We start from the raw sequence: 15,794 nt of genomic DNA, 5'->3' as shown, positions 1-15,794 counted from the left end.
GAAACCTTGTCAAAAGAAAATCTACAATGTAAACAACGCCAGCATTCTCACAATAACATTTATTTCATAAAATCTGCTCCATGCTGCACGTTTCCACAATGAATCTTTAAATAACCTTGACATTAAACAGTTATCTTGCCGTTTTTTTATGTGCCAGCAGGCAAGCCTCTCGTGGATTCATGCAAAGTCTATTCAACATTCAGAGCTGGTGATGTTTGCACTTTTCTGCACAGATACAGAGGCTTCGCTGCCACCAACAGACTAAAAAGCCCAGTGGAAATTATTCAGCTGTTAGTTGGAGTCTTCTGCGGAATCATCCGACTGCAAACGGTATTGACCTGGGATTTTGTTGAGATGGTGCACTTGAACGGCTCCAAAGAAGGACGTCTCGCAATAATATTCAGCAATTAACTATGACAAATAGCTCATAGCTGTGGTCCTCACTCGGCGTGCCGCTACCGTGGCCCGATGGGGCCGATGGAGGGGGGGCGGTTGGTGAACGGGTGCCACTGGCCCTGGATGCTGGGGCTGTCGGTGTGGAAGGGCTTGCGGATGCGGATGATGTCCAGGCCGGACTGATCGGTCAGCTTGGTCAACAGCTCGGAAATCTGCGGGGACGTTTTGCCTGTGACGATTTCCTCCCTCACGTTGCCGTTTACTGCAGGAAGGAAAGAAACGTAATGAAATAAAAAGGAGACGATATATATATATACGAGTTACTTTTAAAAAAAGGTCACTCTTACACAGAAAATGAAAAACCCGGTGGGAAATGTAGCAGAGTCAACAAGAACACTCTGATAGAGGGCTCATTTAAACAAACTAGTGTTACACTGCCCCCTGCAGTACCCGAGAGTAACAGCAAACATAAATCAGGGTACTTTACTGCAGTTCCATTTTTATTGATTTCTATTGAACTTATAGGAAAACTACAAGGCTTAACGTGTCACACACTTTACCAGAAGGATTGTTTATAACCCTGAATCTCTCCACTGTGTAGCCTATTTCCGATTACATCAACAACAATTGAAAAATACTGTTTTTTAATTTCTACGTACCAGGACTCCTTTGATGGCCGTTTTGATACTGCGTGGTTTGAAATAACTTAATAATTCACTTAACAGGCCATGAATAAACGTTACAACATAACATAGGTATAATATAGGTCCAACAATATAGTTACAACTCCTAGAAAAGGAGCCAACGTGTTATAATTTAAAAAGCTGGTGGGTGACTCAATTATTATGTAATATTTATTGTGTTTTTCTATTCTAAGGTATATTGAGAAAGTGTCTTCCAGGAAATATATGGTAAATAACAAAAATAAAATAAAAGCATTACTGTGTGAAAGACAAACAGTTGGTATAACAAATAAAGAAGAAAGAAACTCGGGATTAGTCGGGCATCCCATAGAAACACAAAGTACTAGTGAGCACTTACAGTATTCTGCGACTATTTTGGGTACCCGGCACGACTCAGGAGACACGTACACCACGGTTGAAGGGTTGCTCTTGGCGTAATCCACCACTCCCTCCTCGATGAACTCCCTGAAGACGAGAAGAAGAAGGTGATGAGGCGGTTTGTGTCGCTGTGCGCGAGCATCTTCATTTATTAGTGGAAACCAAATAAGATGTCGCCCTTTTTTTTGCTACACTGCAACTGATTATCTGAATTACTGGTCTATTTGTTTAAGCATTATTCTTAATCCTAAATACGGCTCTGAGTGTTTCCATTCTCTGCTGCTTTATGTTTGAAAATCCTCCCCATTTAAGAAAAGAAAAATACTGTAGTACATGAAAAATACAGCTAGTTAATTAGCAGATAAAAATTAAAAATCTTAAAACATGATGAACAAATACAATTACAGATTAAACAGTATAAAAAGTCGTTACAAATAGGGCTTCAATTGACCATTGATTTGATTAAGTAAGTAAGTAAGTAATAACTATAGTTATTAGATACCTGTGTTGATTGTAAAGTGATTTATTTCTCCCTGATTTAACGTTACTCGAGTAGAAATATAGAGAAAATACATCGCATGAAATACAAATATAATACATCAAATAAGAACTTAGTACTCAGTAAATGTTCTTTATTAACGTTACATCCCACTACTGCTGGGATCTATATGAGAATGAGTTAACATTTTTACTTTAACGTTGTATTTAAGAGTTTTCTTACCGGACTCCCAGAGAGCTCTGGCCCTTCTTAGAGAAGCGGATGGAGACTCGCTTCAGCTGGCAGACGTACCGACCGACGCCGTTCTGAAGGACACTTTTCAGGAAGCGGCTCGCCGTCCCTCTGGACGTCATCGTTTAAATTATATTTAAATTACGGTGGTTTGAAACGACGCCGTTAGGGCTCAAGTGGACGTTAGCTAGCGACAAGCAGCACAGAGGACGACCTGGCGGACATGTACGTGCGCCGGTCCGTCGGCGATGTGTTCCGGAGTGCAACACGTAACTGACGGGACCATTGAAGAAAATACGATTTCCACATTAAACTTCTTCAACCAGCAAATTGAAGTATTGGAATGTAATTTAGAAAAATACAAACTTCACACGCGCATGTTTCAAATGTTTTGAACAGTGACATTCAATAGTTGTCAAAAACCTTGTAGACGCCGTTCACCGTATGTTTCGCACGGGCTTGTTTTGATGGCACACCAAAAAGCCCGGGTTTTAACAGCATGGAGGAAAATGAGGGCAGACTTCTTGAGCCAGTAAGAAGGATTTTGTGTGTTTGTTCATGTTTAAAAAAAATTTTGATATGGCTTTTGCGCACATTTGGGCTAATTTTCTGTTATAGTCAACGTCAGCTTAGGAAAACAAATAAGCTAACGGGTTTGAGCCTCACTGTCTGCCCTGTCTGTGACCCCGACTAGCATAGGTCATCCAAGCCTCTGCAGCTCTGCTGTGTGTTACTTGATGTCTCTTCCTCTTGTCGTGTCCGTCGCAGGTTCGATGAACTAACCAGATAACCAATGTGGAGGAGCTTGCTGCAGAGGGGCACCGCCTGTCTCTTGCAGGTGGCAGCCCCAAGGTTTCTCCACCAGAGACACCTCCCCTCCATCTGTGAGAGACTTCCAGCTCAGAGGCTCCTTCACAGGCCTCCCTGCGGTACAGTCTACTTCCTGTCCCAAAGTGGGACCAGGGCTTACAAAAAAGATGCAAAGTCTACCGTGGAGTGTCCTGTGAGCCCCATCACAGTCACAGACATCAAACAGTATTTACGCTCCAAAGACGTCTCCTTCCACGATGGCTACAGCTGCCTCCACCTGCCGAGCATCTTCGTCGAACCGTCCGCCAGGAGGGACAACTTCTCCCTGTTCGTCGACAAAACCACCGGGCAGTTCCTGTGCAAGGACACGCTGGTGGAAGGGAGCTGGGAGGATCTGCAGGACTGCCTGGAGGTGATGCAGAAGGAGGAGCAGGACTTCCTCAGCCCTCACGTGCTGCTGGGATACCCGGAGAGTGTGGAGGAGCAGGAGGAGAGGGAGAGGGAGCTGAGGGAGGTGCAGAGGATCTGGTCCAGCTCCGTGCCCTTCGCTGACCTCCCCGAGGACGAGGCTCAGCTGGTCAAAACCATGTTTCAGGTGTTTTGGCATTAATCAGTGATGGGGAGGGAGTTGCATGCTTGTTTTGTTATTCTTGCATGTTACATTCTTTCTTTTGATACGTCAGAATAGACAAAGGAACCACAAAGAACATCACAATCATTGAAAAGCAGGGAAAGTAGGTATAAGTAGTGAGGAATTTTGCACCTGTAATTGTTTCAATTCTATTTACAACTAAACAAACTTATACAAATCCCGTATTAATACTGCATTAGTCACTTCAACATAAAAGAGCAAGACAAAAACAAACAATAGAAGAGAAGAAACATCTAAATTGACAACATAATGTGAACTTATTCAAAAAGGAGTATATCCCCTGCCAACAACACAAACATCTCATTTCATCGACATTTCGTTTCAGATCACAAAGGTCTCCAATGCGACCCTCAAGAGGTTTGGCGTGAGGCTCTTCAAGCCCACCAAGAGTCTGGTGTTCCCCTGGTTTGGTGGACCCGACTCCTCCCTGAAGGGGGTGAAGCTCCTCTCCGCCCAAAGCACCAACGGCGACAAAGTCACCTACAACGAAGCGACGGTCCCGCGGTGCAATTCCTACTACAACCTGTTCGGCCTCCCCCTGGTGGGCCGCGTGGACGCGGAGGTGGTGCTGACCGGACACGAGCTGGACACTCTGGCCGTCAGCCAGGCCACGGGACTCCCCAGCGTGGCTCTGCCGCGGGGGGCCAGCTGCCTCCCGCCCATCCTGCTGCCTTACCTCGAACAGTTCAAGCGGGTGACGCTGTGGCTGGGCGGCGACATCCGCTCGTGGGAGGCGTCCAAGATCTTCTCGCGCAAGCTGGGGCTGCGGCGCTGCTCGTTGGTGCGTCCCGGGGAGTACCGGCCGTGCCCCGCGGTGGCGCTGGCCCAGGGGAAGAACTTCGGCCACATCATCAAGTCCTCCATCCCGGCGGCACACAAGTCCATCGTGTCCTTCAAGCAGCTCCGAGAGGACGTGTACGGGGAGCTGGTCAACACGGAGCAGGTGGCGGGCGTGAAGTGGGGGAGGTTTCCGGAGCTCAACAGGATCCTGAAGGGACACCGCAGGGGGGAGCTGACCGTTTTCACAGGTAGGACGTCAGTGGTTATGTTTGTCGCATCGTCGGAATTTGAAATATAGTCTTGAGTTTCAAACTCTGCAGGTCCCCTCGGCTCTAAGGAGCGTTTCAGCTTCTTTTCATTGTTCTTTGTGGAGAAATACACAGTAGGTTGCCATTTTCATCAAAAAGCTCCAGAACATCACCTCTTCTTCTACCATAAACCAGAGGAGTAGAAGGGTCACATGTCAGTGTCACGGCTTCCGCTTGTTTTAAAACCCACGATAATGTTGTTATAATGAATGATTTTCAACATCATCTCTCTTCTTCATCCCGTGGCGTTCAACAAAACAAACTCACCTTAAACGCGCATGTCTCTTGGTGCACCAGGTCCTACCGGCAGTGGGAAGACCACCTTCATCAGCGAGGTCGCCCTGGACCTCTGCATGCAGGGCGTCAACACGCTGTGGGGCAGCTTCGAGATCAACAACGTGCGCCTGGCGAAGATCATGCTGACGCAGTTCGCCATGCAGCGGCTGGAGGAGAACCTGGAGCAGTACGACTTCTGGGCGGACAAGTTCGAAGAGCTGCCGCTCTACTTCATGACTTTCCACGGGCAGCAGAACATCAAGTGAGTCTCACCGAAAGTCCGCATTGCGTGAAAAGCACATCGAGTGATTCAGTGACTCGTAGCGGTTGGACGAGAAAACAGTGACAGTTTTTTATTCATTTTTATTATAATGTCCTGATTTTGAGCAAAAGAGAACTGCGATGACTGCCGGAGCTTCATTTGAACGGTTCCTACACAGCATTTCTATATTTCCTATCCTAGTTGATATATTTGTTTCAAAGCGGTATTTGTTCACAGTTGCAGAGAAAGAGAAATTTGTTGGCGCCTTTCAAACATTTTCACTGGGTTAAAAAAATATTTTCTCTCTGGTCTGGCGCACATAAAGTCAAATCCACACAAATATTCTATTTATAACCACAGTAGCAAATTCTAGCTTATTTTCCCCCTTTGTTTAAAATATGACGTACGGTATTCTAAGCTTCATTTGAAAACCGGTTGACGTTCAGGGAAGCTCGACTAATTGATCAACAGAACATTAACGGGGACCTTCTCATTGATTAAGCCATCTCTTTAAAGAAAACGGCACACAATGATCTGCTTCCCGCCGACCCAATGTGAGGATTTCTTTATTTTACTAATTTCTGTATCATTATAACTTCAATATATTTAGGTTTTGGAGAAAATCAGGTATCTGAAGATCTCAAACTTCAAATAACAAATTCAACGCAAAAACAACTTGAGGAATATTTGTTATGAAAAAATAAATATCACTTTTGCATTACAACTGTGGCAGATGTGGCAAGTGCACAAGTTTGTTAAGTTGGAGCTGTGATTTGTTTACCTTGAGTGTAATTAATCTTTTACAGCAGATTAAAATATGATTTAATTGCAGCACTTTTCTATGAATCATTTTGGTTCCTCTCCTCTCCAAACTTTCCTAAAGGACAGTGCTGGAGACAATGCAACACGCCGTCTACCTTTATGACATCAACCACGTCATCATTGACAACCTGCAGTTCATGATGGGGCAAGAAAACCTCTCCGTGGACAAGTGAGTAAGAGTCACATCGTGACAAAGGGAACCGATCCAACACGATACTTTGAAGGTGCGTTTTCCAACTCAGAGGAGGGAATAAAGGATCGGTCACGTTTCCAGGTTCGCCGTCCAGGATCACATCATCGGAGCATTCAGGAAGTTTGCCACCAACAGCAGCTGCCACGTCACTCTGGTTATTCACCCGAGGAAGGAGGAGGATGACCGAGAACTGCAAACCGCCTCCATCTTCGGTTCAGCAAAGGTAACCTCTCACCTTTCTCTTTGACAATAGGCTGGGCCGCAAAGTGGGTTCTTTGCCCTTCCAACGGGGACAGATTTCATTTTCAACTTGCAAGTGACTGAACAAATGAAAAATATCAAAATGTGTGAATCAAAATGGGCTAGGAGGATGATTATTTTATCTTAATTTTTAGAAAATGAGGGGGATCGCTGCAAATTACCTGACCACACATCCTGAAATAAAAAATATTTTCATTTTATTTTTAGCCTCCATTTGATCCATTTGCTCACGTCTTGCTGTGTCTGCAGCAAATCTTAACAAAGAAATTGACTTGTCTCCTTCGCGCCGCTTTTTTACAAATAATATATAACGCATCTCGACCCTTGACCCCCTTCCAGGCCAGCCAAGAAGCCGACAACGTCCTGATCCTGCAGGAGAAGAAGCTGGTGACGTGCGCCGGCCGCCGGTCCTTGCAGGTGACCAAGAACCGCTTCGACGGAGACGTGGGAATCTTCCCTCTGGATTTCATCAAGTCTTCGCTGACCTTCGCCGCTCCCGTTAAGGGCAAGCACAAGCTGAGGAAGGTCGCCGGCAAGCCGGAAAGCGAGGAGTGCGAGGTGGCGCCGAAGAAGGACGAAGTTAAAAAGGAGAAAGCGACCAAGACGACAAAGACTCCTCGAGCTGTTATGAAAGGAAATGAAAACACGGAGAAGTAGCTGTAGTGTAGAAAGAATCATGAGCACGTAGGTCCGTTTTTCTACATTTATGATGAGGAGATTTCGACTGAAAAGAACATATAAGTATGTTGGAGCGATGCGAAATCATTGTAATTCACAATGAAACAATCGGTAAATATTAAGGAATGATATGAGACTACAAAAGGTTTATTTCATCATGGAATGAAGTAGGGACGTCTTAACTAGAATGTGAATAACGGTTTAAGTGTTAGTACAACAGTGTTGGTACTTTGGTATATTATTACTGTGCAAAAGAACTACTGTTCTCATGGAAGTGTTCACCACACGGTCACATGACCGTAGTGTCTTCTCGACTGACTTTTTCTACAACAAGGATTTACTGACTAAGCTTTTTTTAAAAGAAAAAAGAATAAAATGCTTTTCATGCAGTTTTTTAAATGTGTTTCTGTATGTGTTCAGCAGAGGGCAGCGTGTGCTGTATGCGTGACGGACAAGAGTCAAGCTCCAAACACACATCTCTCATTTCCAGCTGACCGCCTACGTGTTTATTTATTTACGCTGGTCTTTTTTCCCCGTTGTCATCCTTTTGATTTAGAGGTAATAACGAGCATAAAAGTGCAAATTACAAACACAACAAACCCTGTGTGATAACTTCTCATAACCATACATCTAATTAAACCGTATAGGTACCATACCATAGGTTTAATTAGGCATTTATAAGTTAGTTACAGATCTTTGGGCTCATTTTCACCTCCTGCTGTGTGTTTTTACCCTTTTTTTAAATAATTAGTGATACACTTGTTACACTTCTGTAACAGTGTTCTCAGGTTTTTCATCCACTGATCCGTCGCCAGTGTCCCATTGCACAAGCCATCATCTATAGACTTAATAAACAAACGTCCGAAACATCTTCATATGGATGTTTCATTCCAGTGTGTTTTTTTGGAAGGGAGAGACTCCATCATCGCGCTGCTCTCTGATCTGCTGCAGGATGTGTTGAAGTGTCGTATTTTACCACAGTCACTGCACAGCCAAATCAATTCTGATTAACGATCGAAAGGGAGCTGCCCGGTGTCGGAAATATGGAAGTGCCAGTGTGTTTGATAACCTTGGCATGCACACGGATAGATTTAGACTCCCCCTTGGTCAGGAAATTAGGGAACTTTGCTCTCTGAAAACATAATTTAAACGCAACATAAAACTAGCGCTGCCATACACCAATACTGTGTCTTTGGATCAACAGAAAAACATTTTCTGACTTGTAACGGACAGTTAAAACAGCAGGAATAGAAGCAGCAGAACCAGAGATTGTCATTTTTATGAGATGTCAGGTGATGTGCAGGGTTTTGCTGCTTCATGTGTTACTGTTGATGTAGACGTTGCCGTCCCTGATGACTCCAGGCTGCATGGTGCTGGACGGGTGCGGGTGTCCTCTCGGCTGTGTGGGGGCGTGGGACACGGCGGCTGAGGACTCTGAATGGGGCTCTTTGTGTCCCGATGCCTTACTGCGCCCAGATGATGGCGCCTCTGTCGCCTGGCCGGCGGGGGGGCCAGAGGAAGTTTCCGAGAGGACAACTCAAACTATTTCTTTCCCAGGATGAATACGATGTGCGTCTGATTGTTGCGTTTTGTTTTTAGGGGCCTGGGCTGATCAGGGCGCCGCCATCTGGAGAGCATGAAGCGAACTTGAGCAACGCGGCTCTTAATCACCAAAGAAACTAATTGTGCGGAGACCGAAATTCCGATCAAAACGTTACAAGACACGAGATAGATAAATCTGACCTAAAATCCTTTGAAAACAGCAACCGGACTACGGGAACTAAATCTACCCCATAAACTGATTCCACATACAAGGAAAAAAAAGGCCTCATTACGAGTCAGAGAATGATGCAGTGGAAGCTCCAGCTGCTCTCGGCTTTGCTGATGATGGGACGCATGGATACGTGACATGCATGCATAGCTCTCGGTCCATTAGCTGCCCCTTCATTACGCCAACTATTTGACCAAGTCTGGAGGTAATTTCGGGACCTTCAATCAGAGATAATCTGCTGCGAGCTTTGGCTCCGCGAAGGGAAATTACTCAACATTCAAGGCAGGATCGTATTCAGAGAACTTGGTCATGGTAGTGGGTTTCCTCTTGGACAAGAAGGTATTATATTGATTAGAGCAAGACCGCTGACAAAACACGAGAAGCATTCGGAGTAAAATAGAATTCTTTTATTTCTATTCTTTTATAAATGGAAGAGAATATTTTGACTTAAATGTTAAATGTGTTTTTCTGATGAGTGGATCGATACCTATCTCTTATATGTACAGTAATTAAGAAGTAAAAGTCAGCCGCTTAGCTTAGCTCAGCACAAAGACTGGAAATGGGGGGAAACAGCTAGCCTCACTGCAACAAAAGCTTCACGTAATATCTTATCTGTTTGATCGGGTCAAAGACCAAATGGTAAAAACGTGAGGTTTTATTGTTGTTGATTGTCACGAATGTTTGCAGTTACTTGCTTCCTGCTCCCAGTCTTCATGCTAAGCTAAGCTGGCTGTATCTTCTGAGGGGAGTAAGAGTCCAACCATCAGAAGGATTTGGATTGTTTTGTCTCTCAACAACCAAAGCAAATAAACGTATTTTACAAAATATCAAAACTCATGAGGCCTGTTTACACACATGTACTTTAAGATTGGGGAAGTTCGTGCATTCATCATTTAAAACAGATTTATTCTTCATGAAAAATGTAAGCCTGGAGAGACACAGGAAATAAACAAATATCCTCGTCTTTAATAAGCAGAAAACAAAGTGAACCTTTTATTATGTGACTCACACACTTGGCGTGGTTGAAAGTTGTTTAACGAACCAGCTTCAAGAGACACAGAACATCACTTGACCCACACTGGTGTTAAAATAGAAATGATGACGGAACCTGCTGGGAGAACGTTGAGTGGGTCGGAGGGCTTCATCGAGTACGTAGAGCGGGTTCATCGCTGTCTGTCACTTCGAGGCCCCGTGACTGGGACCCGGTTCCTCTCCTGGGTCTCTGTGTTTGTGCAGCTGACGGACGGACCAGAGGCCGTCTCACTGCCTCACATGCCCTCTGCACGTTTGACCCACATTACCCAGCAGCACGCCCGCCTCTGAGTATATTAATAACCATGTGCACATCCTCCCCACTGACCGGGTGGGGGCTTGTGTTTCAGCACATTTTTTAAAACTTAAGAGCGGCGCTACATTTTTTTTTTTTTTTTTCGACAAATCTGTGTACCACACTGATGCACAAAAATATAAACGACTCATTCTAAAAGGTTTTCATTTCTGCCTTTTAGACCCCTTTTAAATGCTCCTCGCTGTGCCGTGTGCAGAATGTTCCATTAAAAACAATGTATTTCTGCTGCTGAACATAGTGTGTCAACTTCATACACGTGGGACTCATACGGCTTTTAGTGGCTCGGACGGCAGAGACCATTGGGAGCGACACAAAAGTGGCACTGAGTGTCCCCAATGTGAGCCGGACCCCCGTGAGGATGTCCGCAGTGCTCCGCCTCTCTGTGATTGGCCGGCAGGGTGCAGTCACCCAAAGGTAAACCAGCATGTATTGACTTTTGGTGCACTCACACTGCGCCCATGCAGATACCAGGCCTCAGGATACCGCGTGGTCAGCTCTCGTGTCCGAGGGCCCTGGGGTGTGGGGGGGGGGGGGCACTGTCACACTCTGCTGTTCAGGGTGCTGGAAAGATCTCTGAGGCTCAGAGAGGGGGGAATCTGTTAAATGGGGCTTTGAGGAGGGCGGATGGGGGTGGGGGGCACCCATCCCTGTTTTTAATGAGTTAAGGGCGTCATTCCTCGTCAGCGAAGTGGTCATAATTGGCAACCTCCACCGGGGAGGAGCCGGGCCCTTGGAAGGGCTCCAGCACCCTTACACCGGACCTCTTCTTTTAACCCAACTTTGAAAGACGGAGGAGAGGGAGGCGGAGGCGGCTCTGCTCCCCGCCCATCGCCAAAGAAAATTCACCATTCACTCCCAAATAAGCCGTCCACATGGCCGCCTTCAAAGGAGGCCCCTCTCCGCCTAATCTCCCCAGACTGTGTGCACACACTCAACCGTCTGCTTCCCGGGAGCCAGTGGTCGCCCAGTGCAGCAGTTGATTAAAGCATTATCGCCTTGAGCATGGTCAGCTAAGCTGATTATCTAATCGAGATACGCAAGCGATAGAGCCGAGCACCGGGGGCCACGGATGCTGGACTGGATCATCGTAACTGTCAGCCGAGACACTGAGCGCGTGCGTCAACAGGGGAGTTTGAATATTCCTCTCACATTCTGCATGAAATGATTGCGTATTTTAATTGAGCTCTTTGGTTACAAAAGGATGAAGTTCAAGGAAGAGAAATGGGGACTGAAGTGGGTGCGCTATTCAGTAAACAACAAAAACAATTTCCCTTGGCACAATGGTGTCCAGATTAGACGGCTGAGGGAGTCTTTGGCACCTCGCAGCTCCAGACAATAACGACAAAAGAAGCTGAATTCCTGCAGAAGATAAACAGAGCGCACACGGAGCCGTTCCTAAGACGTTAAAATCCATGTTGAGTGACATTTTCTGACTGTAAATGTGAAGATTTTGTAACTAACTTTGCAGGAATCTGTTCTTTCAGTGAAGGCAACAAGGGACACATGTGGACAGTTATTGGCCGCTTTGTTATTGCAACACATGTGGAAACATGATTCATAAACTGCTTGTTCTTAATGAGGCAAAGCTTGAACACCATATGCTCCGCTCAGCTGAGGGACAGATTCTTTAATGAGACAATGTGGACTCTGCAGCTGCCATGGAAATCAGTTTAATGGCTGCTGTTCATCAAAGTTATCATTGGATCACCTATCGGACATTTTTCAGTGCTCTGTCTTCCCTGCTGTGTTATAACACAACGCTCTCATAACTATTTCACGTTGAATATGCATCTGTTTGATGAATATGCAATATAAATATAAAGAAAATGAGAAATAACAACTGCAGCATCAGGACAGGATTCAGTTTGAGCCGATCCTCTGCTTTGTCTTCTTCAAAAGGAGAAAATGAAGTTGAATAATTCACATTATTACTCAGCATATCACAGTAACAGACCAACTCCTTGATTCATCTCCTACCTGCCGTATTATCTGTAGTTGTGCACACTCAACTTGTGCAACAATGGATCATGGACATAAATATTTAAATGAATACAGGTTTAGCTCATCGTACAATATTATCATAACTGGCAGGATCGAAGGTCATCACCTTAGGACCTAAATTGTAACTTCAAACGAATCGTAGTGTCAGTTGTGTTGCTCAACCACATTAAATGATCCGTTTTTGATGAGATGCTTTTTGTCCAGCTGGTGGTTAATATTCGCCAGTGTTCATACTGCAGCAGCCTTTTCATTCACGGCTGAGCCAGCGAGGCACCGAGCAGGTGCAGCGTTTTGCTTTGTCCCTCCCCCAACAGGTAAAATGTAAAACAGGGTGTTTGGGCTCGGGTGTCAGCGAGTCGCCCCTTTGTTCCCCATTCATGCAATTTGCTTCGGTTAAAGAGACAGGTCACCCCCCCCCCCCCCCCCCCCCCCCCCCCAAATGAAAATGACACGTTACCTGCAGGAATTGGGACGTTGGGCTTGTGCTGCTCAAAGGGCCTGAAAGCAGGTTTGAAAAACTTCACTGTGAAGTCTCATTGCAGAGGTCACGACTGAAGACATTCCACAGGCCTGGTCCAAAGCACACCTCTGTCTTACACCAGTTCTTCTGCTTTCTGCAGAACATAAAACATTGAGAAAACACTGCTGAATAACTCGAGGACACAAGAGGTCTGTGCATGAAGTAAATCTACCACTTAGTGCCCAAACAGGAATATCAACTATGATTCACGTCACAGTGCACCGGGGGGACAACTTTGAAAGTGTGTTTTCATGGCTTCCACCTCACGCTCCTAATGCATCATAATAATGAGAGGAAGCACTGCGGGGCCACATTGAGGAAACAGACTCAAATAGAGGAGATTTCCGAGCGAGTTGCATGGGCCGACTGCTTTTTCACCAATTATCTCCATCCGGCATGTTTGTGAATAACATGGGCTCAGGGTGGAGGCGGGGGGGGGGGGGGTCATTATCAGCCAATGAGGCCCGAGAGAAGACTCCGAGGTCGGGATTTTGGGGAGTCATTATCGACAGACACGCTACATTCAACCCACGCACAATTATCAAATTACCGTAACAGCTCTTCTCGTATTCTCCAGCGGCCAGATAAGTGCGGGACCATTTTTCCCTCCGTCCCCACCACGCCTGATTGCTGGAGCTCCCCCAGCTTCACCAGGCCGCCCAGTTCTGTGAATACAGTTTCCTGGCTTTGTGCAGAAAGTGTTTTTCTAAAGACGACATACATTGACGTGTTTTCCAATCTCTGCCAACGATGATGTTTTTCAGATCTTTTCTTTTTTTTAGCGTTGATTGCATTGATACAGCTTTTTATTTACAGAACCCCTCAGTTTACATCCTTTGTTTTCTTTTGTTTCTGTCCTAATACTCTGAATTACACCCAAAATACCTGCAAAAATAGTGACACCAGCCGCAGCGATGGGACTGTGCTTGATGAACATCAGTGTGTTTTGCATTGTCATGATTCAATTATAGCTGGTAAGTAGGAGCTGAGGGCCAGAGTCCAACTCTAAAAATGCCGAGCAAACAGGGAATTTAAATCATTATTAGTACCCTTCTCATCTCATTTTCTTGCCCATGCGGAGAGATAAAAAAAAAAAAGCCTGGTGAGGTTCACCTCAGATTGAAAACTCTCAGTGGGACTATGTTTAGCCTTGTTTTACTCCCGTGGAGCAGAAAGGATTGCCTGGGAGGGTTGAGGTTAGTCAGGTGACCTCTTTCTACATATTTAGAATACAGAGCAAAGAACTGGTTGTACTGGGACAGGCTGGGGATCTAGGGTACGTTTATCTTTGTCACACCGCTTTAATCCCAACCACACGGGTTGTAACCGCTCAATAGCATTCTGATGTCAAGAATATCAACGCAAAGACAATCAGAATTAAAAAATGATCAGAATGATGTGACGTTACCGTGGACATGTTTACTGTAAACAAGATGGGAGTATTTCGCAAACGTCAGAGCAAAGCCTGAATCCTGTTTGGGTTGTTTAACCTCCGATTGTTACGTAATCTAATTGGTTACAATTGCGTTCTGGGTGTAGGCGATTGGTGGTTGAGTTTTGTATTTCAAATGACGGACTATTCATCTAATAAGGAAGTCGTTTGTCGTTTGTGTGGTGCTTTATATGTGTAACGTTTAATTATAATAGAACCGGCTCTCTTTTTGGGAAGATGGTGAGCGAAAGTGTTTCACGTGTGTTTTTAGGGTAAAGGTATGCGCGCGTGCTTGCGTGCGCGCGTTTCTGGGTGCGCGCGTGTGTGAGAGAGAGAGAGAGAGAGAGAGAGAGAGAGAGAGAGAGAGAGAGAGAGAGAGAGAGAGAGAGAGAGAGAGAGTCCAGGTGAGTCAAGCACATCACGCGGAGGACAATACCGGAAGCTGTAAAGTTTGCGTTTAAAATAAAACAATTCTGTTTTGGTGAAAGTTCGGGTTATATATTTTGCCTTTCTTGTATATCATACCTATTTTCTACAGAATTATTAGTACTTCATCGCCAGTGCATGTTCATTTTAGAAAAGATTTCTAATGTTTTGTTTATCCCATTCATGTCATTAAGAGGTTGCTAAATCAGGAATCAGGAATCAGGAAACATTTATTAGCCAAAATATGTCAAACATACAAGGAATTTGTCTTGGCAGTTGGTGCGCGACAGTAGACAGACAAGACAACAGTGCACAAGTAATAAAATAAAGTGGAATGAAATGCTAATGCAATGGGTTAGTAGAATAACGCTAAGGCTATGGGTTAGTATAAAACAAGGGAATACAGTTAAAAAAATTAAAATATTAAAAAGAAAAATATTAAGCATAAAGTGCACTAACAAACAAGTAACAGACAAGAGACAAAGTGACAAGTGACAAAGTGATGAATTGCAGTTAAAGTGGCATGTGCAGTATGAGGGGAAGTGACCGGTGGAGTGTTATAGTCAGGCAGTGGGGGACCGGCTCTGTTGATGAGCCCGACTGCTGACGGGAAGAAACTGTTCGTGTGGCGGGAGGTCGTAGTCCTGATGGACCTCAGCCTCCTGCCAGATGGAAGGGGCACAAACAGTTTTTGTCCGGGGTGGGAGGGGTCGGCCGCGATCTTTTTAGCTCGCTTCAGAGACCTGGAAGCGAACAAGTCCTGCAGGGACGGCAGATTGCAGCCGATCACCCTCTCTGCAGAGCGGATGACACGCTGCAGCCTGCCCTTGTCCTTGGCTGTGGCTGCAGCGTACCAGACGGGGATGGAGGAGCAGAGGATGGACTCGATGATGGCCGTGTAGAAGTGGACCATCATCGTCTTTGGCAGGTTGAATTTCTTCAGCTGCCTCAGGAAGAACAACCTCTGCTGATCCTTCTTGGTGATGGAGCTGATGTTCAGCTCCCACTTGAGGTCCTGGGTGATGATGGAGCCCAGGAAACGGAAGGAATCCACAATAGTGACGGGG

At 45.4% G+C, this 15,794-nt stretch overlaps 2 protein-coding genes across 2 annotated transcripts; one reads left to right on the top strand and one right to left on the bottom strand.

Annotated features, from left to right (window-relative positions):
* Nucleotides 1-44: 44 nt before the first annotated feature.
* Nucleotides 45-2,456, bottom strand: mrpl43 (mitochondrial ribosomal protein L43). The gene is made up of 3 exons (XM_040176541.2): nucleotides 2,179-2,456; nucleotides 1,438-1,544; nucleotides 45-658 (listed from the first exon to the last, which is right to left on the bottom strand). Exons 1-3 carry the CDS (start codon nucleotides 2,307-2,309, stop codon nucleotides 456-458), a joined length of 441 nt encoding a protein of 146 aa, XP_040032475.1. The 5' UTR covers nucleotides 2,310-2,456; the 3' UTR covers nucleotides 45-455.
* A 51-nt stretch (nucleotides 2,457-2,507) lies between these two features.
* Nucleotides 2,508-7,618, top strand: twnk (twinkle mtDNA helicase). The gene is made up of 7 exons (XM_040176531.2): nucleotides 2,508-2,719; nucleotides 2,956-3,592; nucleotides 3,975-4,677; nucleotides 5,035-5,275; nucleotides 6,159-6,266; nucleotides 6,372-6,513; nucleotides 6,891-7,618. The coding sequence occupies exons 2-7, from the start codon at nucleotides 2,981-2,983 to the stop codon at nucleotides 7,206-7,208; spliced, it is 2,124 nt and encodes a 707-aa protein (XP_040032465.2). The 5' UTR covers nucleotides 2,508-2,719; nucleotides 2,956-2,980; the 3' UTR covers nucleotides 7,209-7,618.
* The last annotated feature ends 8,176 nt before the right edge of the window (nucleotides 7,619-15,794 follow it).

This window comes from Gasterosteus aculeatus, chromosome 5 (genome assembly GCF_964276395.1).
Source record: "Gasterosteus aculeatus chromosome 5, fGasAcu3.hap1.1, whole genome shotgun sequence".
Lineage (NCBI taxonomy): Eukaryota > Metazoa > Chordata > Actinopteri > Perciformes > Gasterosteidae > Gasterosteus > Gasterosteus aculeatus.
The sequence above is the reverse complement of the archived record's forward strand: the minus strand, read 5'-3'. Positions and strand labels throughout refer to the sequence as shown.

Excerpts from the sequence above, each read along its gene's own strand:
- mrpl43 (XM_040176541.2), bottom strand. The coding sequence starts at position 2,309 with ATGACGTCCAGAGGGACGGCGAGCCGCTTCCTGAAAAGTGTCCTTCAG. Across the intron at positions 1,545-2,178 it reads CAGAGCTCTCTGGGAGTCCG|GGAGTTCATCGAGGAGGGAG; the intron begins GTAAGAAAACTC and ends TCTCGTCTTCAG. Across the intron at positions 659-1,437 it reads CAAAATAGTCGCAGAATACT|TAAACGGCAACGTGAGGGAG; the intron begins GTAAGTGCTCAC and ends TCCTTCCTGCAG.
- twnk (XM_040176531.2), top strand. The coding sequence starts at position 2,981 with ATGTGGAGGAGCTTGCTGCAGAGGGGCACCGCCTGTCTCTTGCAGGTG. Across the intron at positions 3,593-3,974 it reads TGGTCAAAACCATGTTTCAG|ATCACAAAGGTCTCCAATGC; the intron begins GTGTTTTGGCAT and ends ATTTCGTTTCAG. Across the intron at positions 6,267-6,371 it reads GAAAACCTCTCCGTGGACAA|GTTCGCCGTCCAGGATCACA; the intron begins GTGAGTAAGAGT and ends TCACGTTTCCAG.